This window comes from Aquarana catesbeiana, linkage group LG06 (genome assembly GCF_042186555.1).
Source record: "Aquarana catesbeiana isolate 2022-GZ linkage group LG06, ASM4218655v1, whole genome shotgun sequence".
NCBI classification, from domain to species: domain Eukaryota; kingdom Metazoa; phylum Chordata; class Amphibia; order Anura; family Ranidae; genus Aquarana; species Aquarana catesbeiana.
Window position 1 is genome coordinate 1,081,115 of NC_133329.1, and position 19,831 is coordinate 1,100,945.

The 19,831-nt window shown below is 56.4% G+C and overlaps 1 protein-coding gene across 1 annotated transcript in view; it reads right to left on the reverse strand.

The window, feature by feature from the left end:
• Positions 1–19,831, reverse strand: part of RUSF1 (RUS family member 1) — a 68,039-nt gene that overhangs the window by 40,246 nt on the left and 7,962 nt on the right. The window contains exons 2-7 of the mRNA XM_073635274.1: positions 6,923–7,103; positions 6,564–6,641; positions 6,040–6,154; positions 5,909–5,954; positions 5,628–5,660; positions 3,977–4,082 (exon numbers count right to left, since the gene is read on the reverse strand). Coding sequence (XP_073491375.1) covers positions 3,977–4,082; positions 5,628–5,660; positions 5,909–5,954; positions 6,040–6,154; positions 6,564–6,641; positions 6,923–7,054 — 510 coding nt within the window. The 5' untranslated portion in view covers positions 7,055–7,103. The remainder of the gene's footprint in view (positions 1–3,976; positions 4,083–5,627; positions 5,661–5,908; positions 5,955–6,039; positions 6,155–6,563; positions 6,642–6,922; positions 7,104–19,831) is intronic.

Here is a 19,831-nt window from a genome sequence, read left to right on the forward strand (position 1 = left end):
AGAGCCTATCCCTGCTCCATAGTGCCTATCCCTGCTCCATAGTGCCTATCCCTGCTCCATAGTGCCTATCCCTGCTCCATAGTGCCTATCCCTGCTCCATACTCCTATCCCTGCTCCATGCTCCTATCCCTGCTCCATACTCCGAGCCTATCCCTGCTCCATACTCCGAGCCTATCCCTGCTCCATACTCCGAGCCTATCCCTGCTCCATACTCCGAGCCTATCCCTGCTCCATACTCCGAGCCTATCCCTGCTCCATACTCCGAGCCTATCCCTGCTCCATACTCCGAGCCTATCCCTGCTCCATACTCCTCTGCTGCCCCTCCTCCACAGAGCCTATCCCTGCTCCATACTCCTCCCTTTCCCCTCCTCCACAGTGCCTATCCCTGCTCCATACTCCTCCCCTGCACCTCCTCCACAGAGCCTATCCCTGCTCCATACTCCTCCCCTGCCCCTCCTCCACAGAGCCTATCCCTGCTCCATACTCCTCCCTTTCCCCTCCTCCACAGTGCCTATCCCTGCTCCATACTCCTCCCCTGCACCTCCTCCACAGAGCCTATCCCTGCTCCATACTCCTCCCTTTCCCCTCCTCCACAGTGCCTATCCCTGCTCCATACTCCTCCCCTGCACCTCCTCCACAGTGCCTATCCCTGCTCCATACTCCTCCCCTGCCCCTCCTCCACAGTGCCTATCCCTGCTCCATACTCCTCTGCTGCCCCTCCTCCACAGAGCCTATCCCTGCTCCATACTCCTCCCTTTCCCCTCCTCCACAGTGCCTATCCCTGCTCCATACTCCTCCCCTGCACCTCCTCCACAGAGCCTATCCCTGCTCCATACTCCTCCCCTGCCCCTCCTCCACAGTGCCTATCCCTGCTCCATACTCCTCCCCTGCCCCTCCTCCACAGTGCCTATCCCTGCTCCATACTCCTCCCCTGCCCCTCCTCCACAGTGCCTATCCCTGCTCCATACTCCTCCCCTGCCCCTCCTCCACAGTGCCTATCCCTGCTCCATACTCCTCCCCTGCCCCTCCTCCACAGTGCCTATCCCTGCTCCATACTCCTCCCCTGCCCCTCCTCCACAGTGCCTATCCCTGCTCCATACTCCTCCCCTGCCCCTCCTCCACAGTGCCTATCCCTGCTCCATACTCCTCCCCTGCCCCTCCTCCACAGTGCCTATCCCTGCTCCATACTCCTCCCCTGCCCCTCCTCCACAGTGCCTATCCCTGCTCCATACTCCTCCCCTGCCCCTCCTCCACAGTGCCTATCCCTGCTCCATACTCCTCCCCTGCCCCTCCTCCACAGTGCCTATCCCTGCTCCATACTCCTCCCCTGCCCCTCCTCCACAGTGCCTATCCCTGCTCCATACTCCTCCCCTGCCCCTCCTCCACAGTGCCTATCCCTGCTCCATACTCCTCCCCTGCCCCTCCTCCACAGTGCCTATCCCTGCTCCATACTCCTCCCCTGCCCCTCCTCCACAGTGCCTATCCCTGCTCCATACTCCTCCCCTGCCCCTCCTCCACAGTGCCTATCCCTGCTCCATACTCCTCCCCTGCCCCTCCTCCACAGTGCCTATCCCTGCTCCATACTCCTCCCCTGCCCCTCCTCCACAGTGCCTATCCCTGCTCCATACTCCTCCCCTACCCCTCCTCCACAGTGCCTATCCCTGCTCCATACTCCTCCCCTACCCCTCCTCCACAGAGCCTATCCCTGCTCCATACTCCTCCCCTACCCCTCCTCCACAGTGCCTATCCCTGCTCCATACTCCTCCCCTGCCCCTCCTCCACAGTGCCTATCCCTGCTCCATACTCCTCCCCTACCCCTCCTCCACAGAGCCTATCCCTGCTCCATACTCCTCCCCTACCCCTCCTCCACAGTGCCTATCCCTGCTCCATACTCCTCCCCTGCCCCTCCTCCACAGTGCCTATCCCTGCTCCATACTCCTCCCCTACCCCTCCTCCACAGTGCCTATCCCTGCTCCATACTCCTCCCCTGCCCCTCCTCCACAGAGCCTATCCCTGCTCCATACTCCTCCCCTACCCCTCCTCCACAGTGCCTATCCCTGCCCCATACTCCTCCCCTGCCCCTCCTCCACAGAGCCTATCCCTGCTCCATACTCCTCCCCCTCCTCCACATAGCCTATCCCTTTTCCATATTCCTCCCCTGCCCCTCCTCCACAGAGCCTATTCCTGCTAGGGTGCAGTCCCATGGTATTCCTCTTAGGGGTGCAGTCCTATGGTATGCCTCTTAGGGGTGCAGTCCCACGGTATGCCTCTTAGGGGTGCAGTCCCACGGTATGCCTCTTAGGGGTGCAGTCCCACGGTATGCCTCTTAGGGGTGCAGTCCCACGGTATGCCTCTTAGGGGTGCAGTCCCACGGTATGCCTCTTAGGGGTGCAGTCCCACGGTATGCCTCTTAGGGGTGCAGTCCCACGGTATGCCTCTTAGGGGTGCAGTCCCGTGGTATGCCTCTTAGGGGTGCAGTCCCGTGGTATGCCTCTTAGGGGTGCAGTCCCGTGGTATGCCTCTTAGGGGTGCAGTCCCGTGGTATGCCTCTTAGGGGTGCAGTCCCGTGGTATGCCTCTTAGGGGTGCAGTCCCGTGGTATGCCTCTTAGGGGTGCAGTCCCGTGGTATGCCTCTTAGGGGTGCAGTCCCGTGGTATGCCTCTTAGGGGTGCAGTCCCGCGGTATGCCTCTTAGGGGTGCAGTCCCGCGGTATGCCTCTTAGGGGTGCAGTCCCGCGGTATGCCTCTTAGGGGTGCAGTCCCACGGTATGCCTCTTAGGGGTGCAGTCCCACGGTATGCCTCTTAGGGGTGCAGTCCCACGGTATGCCTCTTAGGGGTGCAGTCCCGCGGTATGCCTCTTAGGGGTGCAGTCCCGCGGTATGCCTCTTAGGGGTGCAGTCCCACGGTATGCCTCTTAGGGGTGCAGTCCCACGGTATGCCTCTTAGGGGTGCAGTCCCACGGTATGCCTCTTAGGGGTGCAGTCCCACGGTATGCCTCTTAGGGGTGCAGTCCCGTGGTATATTAATGGGTTAATCACCTATTGTTTCTGTCTGATCATCTCTTGTAGATAAGACTAATCGTGTGATCGATGTGACTTGTTATGGAACGATTGTGAGATGTTGTATAATGATGTGTATTGTACAGAACTTTGTACTCAGGGTTGTAGAGTCCGAATAGTCCGGTCACTGAGGCTGGTATAAGTGACCAATGAATGAGCTTGTGGTCATTATATCATTGTCAGATATTAGGTGTTAGAGGAGGAGTAGTATAGTTCATGTTGGTTGTCCTGTAGTTATGGTAATTATATTCCTGTATACAGTTTCCTTTGCATATGATCATGTGATCAGCCTCACCTGATCTGGTGTACTAGAAATTCTGTGTGAGTTTTCAAAAAAAAATAAAAATAAATAAAGTTCCAGTTCTCATACAAGCTATTGTCGGCTAGTCTTGTGTTCTCAGCTATAATATCTGGTTCCTATGTCCAGACTGAAGGAAGCCGTATACTGACAGAAGCACTTGAGCTGGGTGCTGGGAGGTTCCGACATACTCCTGCCCCTCCTCCGCAGAGCCTATACCCCCCCTGCACCGCCTCCGCAGAGCCTATACCCCTCCTCCCTGCACCGCCTCCGCAGAGCCTATACCCCCCCCCCCGCACCGCCTCCGCAGAGCCTATACCCCTCCCCCCCCGCACTGCCTCCGCAGAGCCTATACCCCTCCCCCCCCCCCGCACTGCCTCTGCAGAGCCTATAATGCCCACCCCCCCTGCACTGCCTCTGCAGAGCCTATAATGCCCACCCCCCCAGCCTACACAGAGCCTTTAGCTATCCACCTGTATTGCCTTTGCAGAGCCTATACCCCTCCCCCCTGCACTGCCTCCACAGAGCCCGTCTCTGTCCATTGCCCCTCCCCTTGCACTGCCTCCAGAGATCCTTCTCAATTGTCCATCATAAAGAATCTGCACTATCGGCTCCTGACCTTGAAGAGTCCAGCCGTGCACACCGTCAGAGTGAAGCATGATGGGAAGACAGGAGCCACAATCTCCATGAAGATTGCCATATCATTCAACACATCGGCAAACAGCCTAAAAGGAGGAGAAATACGGTCACAGCTGCATGGAAAGTCACCTACTAAAGATGAGGATCAAGGTGCCCCGCAGGTCTGGAGATCCCAAAACTAACCGTGAAACATGTGACCATCTGTTATATCAAAGACGTCAGAGGACAACATAAAGATCGGGATCACATGGGAGGAGTCAGAGGAGAGACCAGATTAGTAGGATGGAGGGGAGGCCGGGGTTGGAGGACAAATAAAGCCATTGGAGGGCAGGCAGTTTTATGCATATTTGGTGACATCGGTAGGGCTGGAGGGCGACATCGGTAGGGCTGGAGGGCGACATCGGTAGGGCTGGAGGGCGACAGTGGGCGACATCGGTAGGGTTGGAGGGTGACAGTGGGCGACATTTGTAGGGTTGGAGGGCGACATCGGTAGGGTTGGAGGGCGACATTGGTAGGGTTGGAGGGCGACATCGGTAGGGTTGGAGGGCGACATTGGTAGGGTTGGAGGGCGACATTGGTAGGGTTGGAGGGCGACAGTGGGCGACATCGGTAGGGTTGGAGGGCGATATCGGTAGGGTTGGAGGGCGACAGTGGGCGAGATCGGTAGGGTTGGAGGACAGTGGGTTATATCGGTAGGGTTGGAGGACGGTGCGTTATATTGGTAGGGTTGGAGGGCGACATCGGTAGGGTTGGAGGGCGACATCGGTAGGGTTGGAGGGCGACATCGGTAGGGTTGGAGGGCAACATCAGTAGGGTTGGAGGGCGAGATTGGTAGGGTTGGAGGGCGACATTGGTAGGGTTGGAGGGCAACATTGGTAGGGTTGGAGGGCGACATTGGTAGGGTTGGAGGGCGACAGTGGGCGACATCGGTAGGGTTGGAGGGCGACACTGGGCGATATCGGTAGAGTTGGAGGACAGCGGGTTATATTGGTAGGGTTGGAGGACAGTGGGTTATATTGGTAGGGTTGGAAGACAGTAGGTTATATTGGTAGGGTTGGAGGACAGTGGGTTATATTGGTAGGGTTGGAAGACAGTAGGTTATATTGGTAGGGTTGGAGGACAGTGGGTTATATTGGTAGGGTTGGAGGACAGTGGGTTATATTGGTAGGGTTGGAGGACAGTGGGTTATATTGGTAGGGTTGGAGGACAGTGGGTTATATTGGTAGGGTTGGAAGACAGTAGGTTATATTGGTAGGGTTAGAAGAAAGCAGGCGATATCGGAAGAGTTGGAGGATGGTGGGCGATATCGGAAGGGTTGGAAGACAGTAGGTTATATTGGTAGGGTTGGAGGACAGCGGGTTATATTGGTAGGGTTGGAGGACAGTGGGTTATATTGGTAGGGTTGGAGGACAGTGGGTTATATTGGTAGGGTTGGAGGACAGTGGGTTATATTGGTAGGGTTGGAGGACAGTGGGTTATATTGGTAGGGTTGGAAGACAGTAGGTTATATTGGTAGGGTTAGAAGAAAGCAGGCGATATCGGAAGAGTTGGAGGATGGTGGGCGATATCGGAAGGGTTGGAGGACAGCGGGTAACAGCTGGTTCTAGAAAGGTCGTACACACAGAACTTACCTCCATCTCTTGGCATCACAGTCCAGCTGACTCCTAAGTAAAGAAAACAGCAGCCATGAATCTCAGGGAGGGGTTTCGGCAGAGCAGCTCCCTTATTGGCAGACGCTGATCCTGCTAATGCTTAGATAACAAAACCACTGAGTGGCAGTAACAGCTCTCCTAAGTATCAGATCCCAAGAAACTGCCCCACACATAAACATCAGAACCCCCATTCCTGTCCCCTCCCCCCTTCTCTGAAATATAAACATCCCACAGAATCCCAGAGACTGGGAGCTTCATACCCTTTCATCCAGGCGAAGAGAATCCGTCCAACCATCCCAGTGCCATCTATAGAGAAGAGAGACTGCTTAGTGGTGGGTGAAACAGAAAAGGCAGACAATACAACGGTATGAGACAATCTTTGCGTGTGCACCTTTCAGGATCCAAGTGACTGTGGCCGCTGCTACTGTGGCTGAACTGTCACCCACACCTGATCCACGGAGAAGAGAATGAGTAGCCAACGAACCAGTCACACTGCTGGCAAAGGCCTGGGAAGGAGATGGAAATGGTTCAATCAGGCATTATGTAAATAAGGATGGACCAACCAAGGAGGGTGCTACCAAGGCGGGTGTAATCGAGGATGGATCCAAAGAAAGAATGTCCAACCAAGGAGGGACCCAACCAAGGAGGGACCCAACCAAGGAGGGATCCAAACAAGGAGGGATCCAAACAAGGAGGGATCCAAAGAAAGACTGTCCAACCAAGGAGGGACCCAACCAAGGAGGGACCCAACCAAGGAGGGACCCAACCAAGGAGGGACAGGTGAGAGAGCATGAAGTGAAGAAGAATGACATGATGGTAAATCCATGTAGGGAGGTGTAATCAGAGGTGGAACAATGTAGGATGGAGTAAACGGGTGGACTATCTCTCCTTTGAAGTATAATTGCACAGCAATACCTGGATGGTATCCCACAGCTGATACGCCAAGTAGTCTTCACTCACGCTGTCTGGGAAGCCATGTGGGAGGAACAGAGACTGAAAGAGGACAGAAACTGTGAGGAGGACACTTATCAACCCCATCAATATAACCCAGCGTAGAGATATAACCCCCCAAACACACCTTTCTTCACCCCACTCACACATCCACCTTATAGCCTACCTCTCCCCAGCATGTCCATGTCCCCTCCCCCTATTCCATACTACCCTCATTCAGTGAACACAATACCCTCAATCCTGCAAAAACCCCACCAAGGCTTAATCCTGCAAACCCCCCTCCCCCCTCCATACAGTGGTGACCCTAAACAGAAGACTCTCACCACCAGGCAGTCCCGCAGGGAGCCGTATGTATTCCGAGACGACTCCTTCTGACATGAGAGGCGGCCATCTTTATCCCGAAGATATTTCTGAATGTCTCCAGTGCCGTATCGTTCCGTGTAGACGACAGCCATGTCCCAGGATGTGACGTCACTAAGAGGACCCGTGTGTGACCACAACAAACTGTGTGTGTGACAGAAAGGACAGAGTGTGGGCGTTATGACCCCTGTACTCTATATGACATGCTCCTGACCCCCGCACACACTAAATGACATCCTCCCGACCCCCGCACACTCTACATGACATCCTCCCGACCCCCGCACACGCTACATGTCCTACATGACATCTTCCCGACCCCCTGCACACTCTACATGTCCTACATGACATCCTCCCGACCCCCGCACACGCTACATGTCCTACATGACATCCTCCTGACCCCCGCACACGCTACATGTCCTACATGACATCCTCCTGACCCCAGCACACGCTACATGTCCTACATGACATCCTCCCGACCCCCGCACACTCTACATGTCCTACGTAACATCCTCCCGACCCCCGCACACGCTACATGTCATCCTCCCGACCCCCACACACGCTACATGTCCTACATGACATCTTCCCGAACCCCGCACACGCTACATGTCCTACATGACATCCTCCTGACCCCCGCACACACTACATGTCCTACATGACATCTTCCCGACCCCCGCACACTCTACATATCCTACATGACATCTTCCCGACCCCCTGCACACTCTACATGTCCTACATGACATCCTCCTGACCCCCGCACACTCTACATATCCTACATGACATCTTCCCGACCCCGCACACTCTACATGTCCTACATGACATCTTCCCGACCCCCGCACACTCTACATGTCCTACATGACATCCTCCCGACCCCTGCACACTCTACATGTCCTACATGACATCCTCCCGACCCCCGCACACTCTACATATCCTACATGACATCCTCCCGACCCCCGCACATGCTACATGACATCCTCCTGACCCACCACACACTCTACATGTCCTACATGACATCTTCCCGACCCCCGCACACTCTACATATCCTACATGACATCCTCCCGACCCCCGCACACTCTACATGTCCTACATGACATCCACCCGACCCCCCGCACACACTACATGTCCTACATGATATCTTCCCGACCCCCCGCACACACTACATGTCCTACATGACATCTTCCCGACCCCCGCACACTCTACATGTCCTACATGACATCTTCCCGACCCCCGCACACTCTACATGTCCTACATGACATCTTCCCGACCCCCCGCACACTCTACATGTCCTACATGACATCCTCCTGACCCCCCGCACACACTACATGTCCTACATGACATCTTCCCGACCCCCCGCACGCTCTACATGTCCTACATGACATCCTCCCGACCCCCCGCACACTCTACATGTCCTACATGACATCCTCCCGACCCCCCGCACACTCTACATGTCCTACATGACATCTTCCCGACCCCCCGCACGCTCTACATGTCCTACATGACATCCTCCCGACCCCCCGCACGCTCTACATGTCCTACATGACATCCTCCCGACCCCCGCACACACTACATGTCCTACATGACATCTTCCCGACCCCCCGCACACTCTACATGTCCTACATGACATCCTCCCGACCCCCACACGCGCTACATGTCCTACATGACATCTTCCCGACCCCCCGCACGCTCTACATGTCCTACATGACATCCTCCTGACCCCCCGCACACACTACATGTCCTACATGACATCTTCCCGACCTCCCGCACGCTCTACATGTCCTACATGACATCCTCCCGACCCCCGCACACGCTACATGTCCCACATGACATCCTCCCGACCCCCCGCACACTCTACATGACATCAGACCGACCCCCACACGCGCTACATGTCCTACATAACATCCTCCCGACCCCCCGCACACTCTACATGTCCTTCATGACATCCTCCCGACCCCCCGCACACGCTACATGTCCTATATGACATCTCCCCGACCCCCCGCACACTCTACATGTTCTACATGACATCCTCCCGACCCCGCACACGCTACATGACATCCTACCAACCCCCCCGTACACTCTACATGTCCTACTTGACATCCTCCCGACCCCCGCACACGCTACATGACATCCTACCGACCCCCGCACACTCTAGATGTCCTACATGCCATCCTCCCGACCTCCGCAAACGCTACATGACATCCTCACCACCCCCCGCACACGCTACATGTCCTACATGACATCCTCCCGACCCCCGCACACTCTACATGTCCTACATGCCATCCTCCCGACCCCCGCAAACACTACATGACATCCTCCCCACCCCCGCACACGCTACATGTCCTACATGACATCCTCCCCACCCGCACACACTCTACATGTCCTACATGACATCCTCCTGACCACCGCACACGCTACATGACATCCTCCCGACCCCCGCACACTCTACATGACATCCTCCCAACCCTCCGCACACTCTACATGTCCTACATGACATCTTCCCGACCCCCCGCACACGTTACATGTCCTACATGACATCCTCCCGACCCCCGCACACTCTACATATCCTACATGACATCCTCCCAACCCTCCGCACACTCTACATGTCCTACATGACATCTTCCCGACCCCCTGCACACGTTACATGTCCTACATGACATCCTCCCGACCCCCGCACACACTACATGTCCTATATGACATCCTCCCGACCCCCGCACACACTACATGTCCTACATGACACCTTCCCGACCCCCGCACACTCTACATGACATCCTACCGACCCCCACACACGCTACATGTCCTACAGAACATCCTCCCGACCACCGCACCTGCTACATGTCCTACATGACATCCTCCCGACCACTGCACCCGCTACATGTCCTACATGACATCCTCCCGACCCCCGCACACACTACATGTCCTACATGACATCCTCCCGACCCCCGCACACTCTACATGTCCTACATGACATCCTCCCGACCCCCCGCACACTCTACATGTCCTACATGACATCCTCCCGACCCCCCGCACACTCTACATGTCCTACATGACATCCTCCCGACCCCCCGCACACTCTACATGTCCTACATGACATCCTCCCGACCCCCGCACACTCTACATGACATCCTCCCGACCCCCGCACACTCTACATGACCTACATGACATCTCCCGACCCCCGCACACTCTACATGACCTACATGACATCCTCCCGACCCCCGCACACTCTACATGTCCTACATAACATCCTCCTGACACCCCACACACGCTACATGTCCTACATGACATCCTCCCGACCCCGCACACGCTACATGACATCCGACCGACCCCTGCACACTCTACATGACATCCTACCGACCCCCGCACACTCTACATGACATCCTCCCGACCCCCGCACACTCTACATGACATCCTCCTGACCCCCGCAACCCTACATGACATCCTACCGACCCCCGCACACTCTACATGTCCTACATGACATCCTCCCGACCCCCCGCACACTCTACATGTCCTACATGACATCCTCCTGACCCCCGCACACGCTACATGACATCCACCGGACCCCTGCACACGCTACATGTCCTACATGACATCCTCCCGACCCCCGCACACGCTACATGTCCTACATGACATCCTCCCGACCCCCGCACACTGTACATGTCCTACATGACATCCTCCCGACCCCCGCACACTCTACATGTCCTACATGACATCCTCCCGACCCCCCGCACACGCTACATGTCCTACATGACATCCTCCCGACCCCCGCACACGCTACATGTCCTACATGACATCCTCCCGACCCCCGCACACGCTACATGTCCTACATGACATCCTCCCGACCCCCGCACACGCTACATGTCCTACATGACATCCTCCCGACCCCCGCACACTCTACATGTCCTACATAACATCCTCCTGACACCCCACACACGCTACATGTCCTACATGACATCCTGATCCTCCTGACCCCCGCACACTCTACATGACATCCTCCTGACCCCCGCACACTCTACATGACATCCTACCGACCCCCGCACACACTACATGTCCTACATGACATCCTCCTGACCGCCGCACACGCTACATGTCCTACATAACATCCTACCAACCCCCGCACACGCTACATGTCCTACATAACATCCTCCCGACCCCCCGCACACGCTACATGTCCTACATGACATCCTCCCGACCCCCCGCACACGCAACATGTCCTACATGACATCCTACATGTCCTACATGACATCCTACCGACCCCCGCACACGCTACATGTCCTACATGACATCCTACTGACCCCCGCACACTCTACATGTCCTACATGACATCTTCCCGACCCCCCGCACACTCTACATGTCCTACATGACATCTTCCCGACCCCCCGCACATGCTACATGTCCTACATGACATCCTCCCGACCCCCGCACACTCTACATGTCCTACATGACATCCTACCGACCCCCCGCACATGCTACATGTCCTACATGACATCCACCCGACCCCTGCACACGCTACATGTCCTACATGACATCCTGATCCTCCTGACCCCCGCACACTCTACATGACATCCTCCTGACCCCCGCACACCCTACATGACATCCTACCGACCCCCGCACACACTACATGTCCTACATGACATCCTCCTGACCGCCGCACACGCTACATGTCCTACATAACATCCTACCAACCCCCGCACACGCTACATGTCCTACATAACATCCTACCAACCCCCGCACACTCTACATGTCCTACATGACATCCTCCCGACCCCCCGCACACGCTACATGTCCTACATGACATCCTCCCGACCCCCCGCACACGCTACATGTCCTACATGACATCCTACCGACCCCCGCACACTCTACATGTCCTACATGACATCCTACCGACCCCCGCACACTCTACATGTCCTACATGACATCTTCCCGACCCCCCGCACACGCTACATGTCCTACATGACATCCTACTGACCCCCGCACACTCTACATGTCCTACATGACATCTTCCCGACCCCCCGCACACGCTACATGTCCTACATGACATCCTCCTGACCCCCGCACACTCTACATGTCCTACATGACATCTTCCCGACCCCCCGCACATGCTACATGTCCTACATGACATCTTCCCGACCCCCCGCACATGCTACATGTCCTACATGACATCTTCCCGACCCCCCGCACACTCTACATGTCCTACATGACATCCTCCCGACCCCCGCACACTCTACATGTCCTACATGACATCTTCCCGACCCCCCGCACATGCTACATGTCCTACATGACATCTTCCCGACCCCCCGCACATGCTACATGTCCTACATGACATCTTCCCGACCCCCCGCACATGCTACATGTAATACATGACATCTTCCCGACCCCCCGCACATGCTACATGTCCTACATGACATCCTCCCGACCCCCCGCACACACTACATGTCCTACATGACATCTTCCCGACCCCCCGCACACTCTACATGTCCTACATGACATCTTCCCGACCCCCCGCACACTCTACATGTCGTACATGACATCCTCCCGACCCCCCGCACACTCTACATGACATCCTACCGACCCCCACACACGCTACATGTCCTACATGACATCCTCCCGACCCCCGCACACTCTACATGTCCTACATGACATCCTATCGACCCCCCGCACACGCTACATGTCCTACATGACATCCTCCTGACTCCCGCACACGCTACATGTCATCCTCCCGACCACCGTACCCGCTACATGTCCTACATGACATCTCCCGACCCCCCGCACACGCTACATGTCATCCTCCTGACCCCCGCACACGCTACATGACATCCACCGGACCCCTGCACACGCTACATGTCCTACATGACATCCTCCCGACCCCCGCACACGCTACATGTCCTACATGACATCCTCCCGACCCTCGCACACTCTACATGTCCTACATGACATCCTACCGACCCCCCGCACATGCTACATGTCCTACATGACATCCACCCGACCCCTGCACACGCTACATGTCCTACATGACATCCTGATCCTCCTGACCCCCGCACACTCTACATGACATCCTCCTGACCCCCGCACACCCTACATGACATCCTACCGACCCCCGCACACACTACATGTCCTACATGACATCCTCCTGACCGCCGCACACGCTACATGTCCTACATAACATCCTACCAACCCCCGCACACGCTACATGTCCTACATAACATCCTACCAACCCCCGCACACGCTACATGTCCTACATGACATCCTCCCGACCCCCCGCACACGCTACATGTCCTACATGACATCCTCCCGACCCCCCGCACACGCTACATGTCCTACATGACATCCTACCGACCCCCGCACACTCTACATGTCCTACATGACATCCTACCGACCCCCGCACACTCTACATGTCCTACATGACATCTTCCCGACCCCCCGCACACGCTACATGTCCTACATGACATCCTACTGACCCCCGCACACACTACATGTCCTACATGACATCCTACTGACCCCCGCACACTCTACATGTCCTACATGACATCCTCCCGACCCCCCGCACACTCTACATGTCCTACATGACATCCTCCCGACCCCCCGCACACGCTACATGTCCTACATGACATCCTACCGACCCCCGCACACTCTACATGTCCTACATGACATCCTACCGACCCCCGCACACTCTACATGTCCTACATGACATCTTCCCGACCCCCCGCACACGCTACATGTCCTACATGACATCCTCCTGACCCCCCGCACACTCTACATGTCCTACATGACATCCTACCGACCCCCGCACACTCTACATGTCCTACATGACATCTTCCCGACCCCCCGCACACTCTACATGTCCTACATGACATCTTCCCGACCCCCCGCACACTCTACATGTCCTACATGACATCCTACCGACCCCCCGCACATGCTATATGTCCTACATGACATCCACCCGACCCCTGCGCACGCTACATGTCCTACATGACATCCTGATCCTCCTGACCCCCGCACACTCTACATGACATCCTCCTGACCCCCGCACACCCTACATGACATCCTACCGACCCCCGCACACACTACATGTCCTACATGACATCCTCCTGACCGCCGCACACGCTACATGTCCTACATAACATCCTACCAACCCCCGCACACGCTACATGTCCTACATAACATCCTCCCGACCCCCCGCACACGCTACATGTCCTACATGACATCCTCCCGACCCCCCGCACACGCTACATGTCCTACATGACATCCTCCCGACCCCCCGCACACGCTACATGTCCTACATGACATCCTACCGACCCCCGCACACTCTACATGTCCTACATGACATCTTCCCGACCCCCCGCACACGCTACATGTCCTACATGACATCCTACTGACCCCCGCACACTCTACATGTCCTACATGACATCTTCCCGACCCCCCGCACACTCTACATGTCCTACATGACATCTTCCCGACCCCCCGCACATGCTACATGTCCTACATGACATCCTCCCGACCCCCGCACACTCTACATGTCCTACATGACATCCTACCGACCCCCCGCACATGCTACATGTCCTACATGACATCCACCCGACCCCTGCACACGCTACATGTCCTACATGACATCCTGATCCTCCTGACCCCCGCACACTCTACATGACATCCTCCTGACCCCCGCACACCCTACATGACATCCTACCGACCCCCGCACACACTACATGTCCTACATGACATCCTCCTGACCGCCGCACACGCTACATGTCCTACATAACATCCTACCAACCCCCGCACACGCTACATGTCCTACATAACATCCTACCAACCCCCGCACACTCTACATGTCCTACATGACATCCTCCCGACCCCCCGCACACGCTACATGTCCTACATGACATCCTCCCGACCCCCCGCACACGCTACATGTCCTACATGACATCCTACCGACCCCCGCACACTCTACATGTCCTACATGACATCTTCCCGACCCCCCGCACACGCTACATGTCCTACATGACATCCTCCTGACCCCCGCACACTCTACATGTCCTACATGACATCTTCCCGACCCCCCGCACATGCTACATGTCCTACATGACATCTTCCCGACCCCCCGCACATGCTACATGTCCTACATGACATCTTCCCGACCCCCCGCACACTCTACATGTCCTACATGACATCCTCCCGACCCCCGCACACTCTACATGTCCTACATGACATCTTCCCGACCCCCCGCACATGCTACATGTCCTACATGACATCTTCCCGACCCCCCGCACATGCTACATGTAATACATGACATCTTCCCGACCCCCCGCACATGCTACATGTCCTACATGACATCCTCCCGACCCCCCGCACACACTACATGTCCTACATGACATCTTCCCGACCCCCCGCACACTCTACATGTCCTACATGACATCTTCCCGACCCCCCGCACACTCTACATGTCGTACATGACATCCTCCCGACCCCCCGCACACTCTACATGACATCCTACCGACCCCCACACACGCTACATGTCCTACATGACATCCTCCCGACCCCCGCACACTCTACATGTCCTACATGACATCCTACCGACCCCCCGCACACGCTACATGTCCTACATGACATCCTCCTGACTCCCGCACACGCTACATGTCATCCTCCCGACCACCGTACCCGCTACATGTCCTACATGACATCTCCCGACCCCCCGCACACGCTACATGTCATCCTCCTGACCCCCGCACACGCTACATGACATCCACCGGACCCCTGCACACGCTACATGTCCTACATGACATCCTCCCGACCCCCGCACACGCTACATGTCCTACATGACATCCTCCCGACCCCCGCACACGCTACATGTCCTACATGACATCCTCCCGACCCTCGCACACTCTACATGTCCTACATGACATCCTACCGACCCCCCGCACATGCTACATGTCCTACATGACATCCACCCGACCCCTGCACACGCTACATGTCCTACATGACATCCTGATCCTCCTGACCCCCGCACACTCTACATGACATCCTCCTGACCCCCGCACACCCTACATGACATCCTACTGACCCCCGCACACACTACATGTCCTACATGACATCCTCCTGACCGCCGCACACGCTACATGTCCTACATAACATCCTACCAACCCCCGCACACGCTACATGTCCTACATAACATCCTACCAACCCCCGCACACGCTACATGTCCTACATGACATCCTCCCGACCCCCCGCACACGCTACATGTCCTACATGACATCCTCCTGACCCCCCGCACACGCTACATGTCCTACATGACATCCTACCGACCCCCGCACACTCTACATGTCCTACATGACATCCTACCGACCCCCGCACACTCTACATGTCCTACATGACATCTTCCCGACCCCCCGCACACGCTACATGTCCTACATGACATCCTACTGACCCCCGCACACACTACATGTCCTACATGACATCCTACTGACCCCCGCACACTCTACATGTCCTACATGACATCCTCCCGACCCCCCGCACACTCTACATGTCCTACATGACATCCTCCCGACCCCCCGCACACGCTACATGTCCTACATGACATCCTACCGACCCCCGCACACTCTACATGTCCTACATGACATCCTACCGACCCCCGCACACTCTACATGTCCTACATGACATCTTCCCGACCCCCCGCACACGCTACATGTCCTACATGACATCCTCCTGACCCCCCCACACACGCTACATGTCCTACATGACATCTTCCCGACCCCCCGCACACTCTACATGTCCTACATGACATCTTCCCGACCCCCCGCACACTCTACATGTCCTACATGACATCCTACCGACCCCCCGCACATGCTATATGTCCTACATGACATCCACCCGACCCCTGCGCACGCTACATGTCCTACATGACATCCTGATCCTCCTGACCCCCGCACACTCTACATGACATCCTCCTGACCCCCGCACACCCTACATGACATCCTACCGACCCCCGCACACACTACATGTCCTACATGACATCCTCCTGACCGCCGCACACGCTACATGTCCTACATAACATCCTACCAACCCCCGCACACGCTACATGTCCTACATAACATCCTCCCGACCCCCCGCACACGCTACATGTCCTACATGACATCCTCCCGACCCCCCGCACACGCTACATGTCCTACATGACATCCTCCCGACCCCCCGCACACGCTACATGTCCTACATGACATCCTACATGTCCTACATGACATCCTACCGACCCCCGCACACTCTACATGTCCTACATGACATCTTCCCGACCCCCCGCACACGCTACATGTCCTACATGACATCCTACTGACCCCCGCACACTCTACATGTCCTACATGACATCTTCCCGACCCCCCGCACACTCTACATGTCCTACATGACATCTTCCCGACCCCCCGCACACGCTACATGTCCTACATGACATCCTCCCGACCCCCGCACACTCTACATGTCCTACATGACATCCTACCGACCCCCCGCACATGCTACATGTCCTACATGACATCCACCCGACCCCTGCACACGCTACATGTCCTACATGACATCCTGATCCTCCTGACCCCCGCACACTCTACATGACATCCTCCTGACCCCCGCACACCCTACATGACATCCTACCGACCCCCGCACACACTACATGTCCTACATGACATCCTCCTGACCGCCGCACACGCTACATGTCCTACATAACATCCTACCAACCCCCGCACACGCTACATGTCCTACATAACATCCTACCAACCCCCGCACACTCTACATGTCCTACATGACATCCTCCCGACCCCCCGCACACGCTACATGTCCTACATGACATCCTCCCGACCCCCCGCACACGCTACATGTCCTACATGACATCCTACCGACCCCCGCACACTCTACATGTCCTACATGACATCCTACCGACCCCCGCACACTCTACATGTCCTACATGACATCTTCCCGACCCCCCGCACACGCTACATGTCCTACATGACATCCTACTGACCCCCGCACACTCTACATGTCCTACATGACATCTTCCCGACCCCCCGCACACGCTACATGTCCTACATGACATCCTCCTGACCCCCCCGCACACTCTACATGTCCTACATGACATCCTCCCGATCCCCGCACACTCTACATGTCCTACATGACATCCTCCCGACCCCCGCACACTCTACATGTCCTACATGACATCTTCCCGACCCCCCGCACATGCTACATGTCCTACATGACATCCTCCCGACCCCCGCACACACTACATGTCCTACATGACATCTTCCCGACCCCCCGCACACTCTACATGTCCTACATGACATCTTCCCGACCCCCCGCACACTCTACATGTCCTACATGACATCTTCCCGACCCCCCGCACACGCTACATGTCCTACATGACATCCTCCCGACCCCCGCACACGCTACATGTCCTACATGACATCCTCCCGACCCCCGCACACGCTACATGTCCTACATGACATCCTCCCGACCCCCCGCACACGCTACATGTCCTACATGACATCCTACCGACCCCCGCACACTCTACATGTCCTACATGACATCCTACCGACCCCCGCACACTCTACATGTCCTACATGACATCTTCCCGACCCCCCGCACACGCTACATGTCCTACATGACATCCTCCTGACCCCCCCACACACGCTACATGTCCTACATGACATCTTCCCGACCCCCCGCACACTCTACATGTCCTACATGACATCTTCCCGACCCCCCGCACACTCTACATGTCCTACATGACATCCTACCGACCCCCCGCACATGCTATATGTCCTACATGACATCCACCCGACCCCTGCGCACGCTACATGTCCTACATGACATCCTGATCCTCCTGACCCCCGCACACTCTACATGACATCCTCCTGACCCCCGCACACCCTACATGACATCCTACCGACCCCCGCACACACTACATGTCCTACATGACATCCTCCTGACCGCCGCACACGCTACATGTCCTACATAACATCCTACCAACCCCCGCACACGCTACATGTCCTACATAACATCCTCCCGACCCCCCGCACACGCTACATGTCCTACATGACATCCTCCCGACCCCCCGCACACGCTACATGTCCTACATGACATCCTCCCGACCCCCCGCACACGCTACATGTCCTACATGACATCCTACATGTCCTACATGACATCCTACCGACCCCCGCACACTCTACATGTCCTACATGACATCTTCCCGACCCCCCGCACACGCTACATGTCCTACATGACATCCTACTGACCCCCGCACACTCTACATGTCCTACATGACATCTTCCCGACCCCCCGCACACTCTACATGTCCTACATGACATCTTCCCGACCCCCCGCACATGCTACATGTCCTACATGACATCCTCCCGACCCCCGCACACTCTACATGTCCTACATGACATCCTACCGACCCCCCGCACATGCTACATGTCCTACATGACATCCACCCGACCCCTGCACACGCTACATGTCCTACATGACATCCTGATCCTCCTGACCCCCGCACACTCTACATGACATCCTCCTGACCCCCGCACACCCTACATGACATCCTACCGACCCCCGCACACACTACATGTCCTACATGACATCCGCCTGACCGCCGCACACGCTACATGTCCTACATAACATCCTACCAACCCCCGCACACGCTACATGTCCTACATAACATCCTACCAACCCCCGCACACTCTACATGTCCTACATGACATCCTCCCGACCCCCCGCACACGCTACATGTCCTACATGACATCCTCCCGACCCCCCGCACACGCTACATGTCCTACATGACATCCTACCGACCCCCGCACACTCTACATGTCCTACATGACATCCTACCGACCCCCGCACACTCTACATGTCCTACATGACAT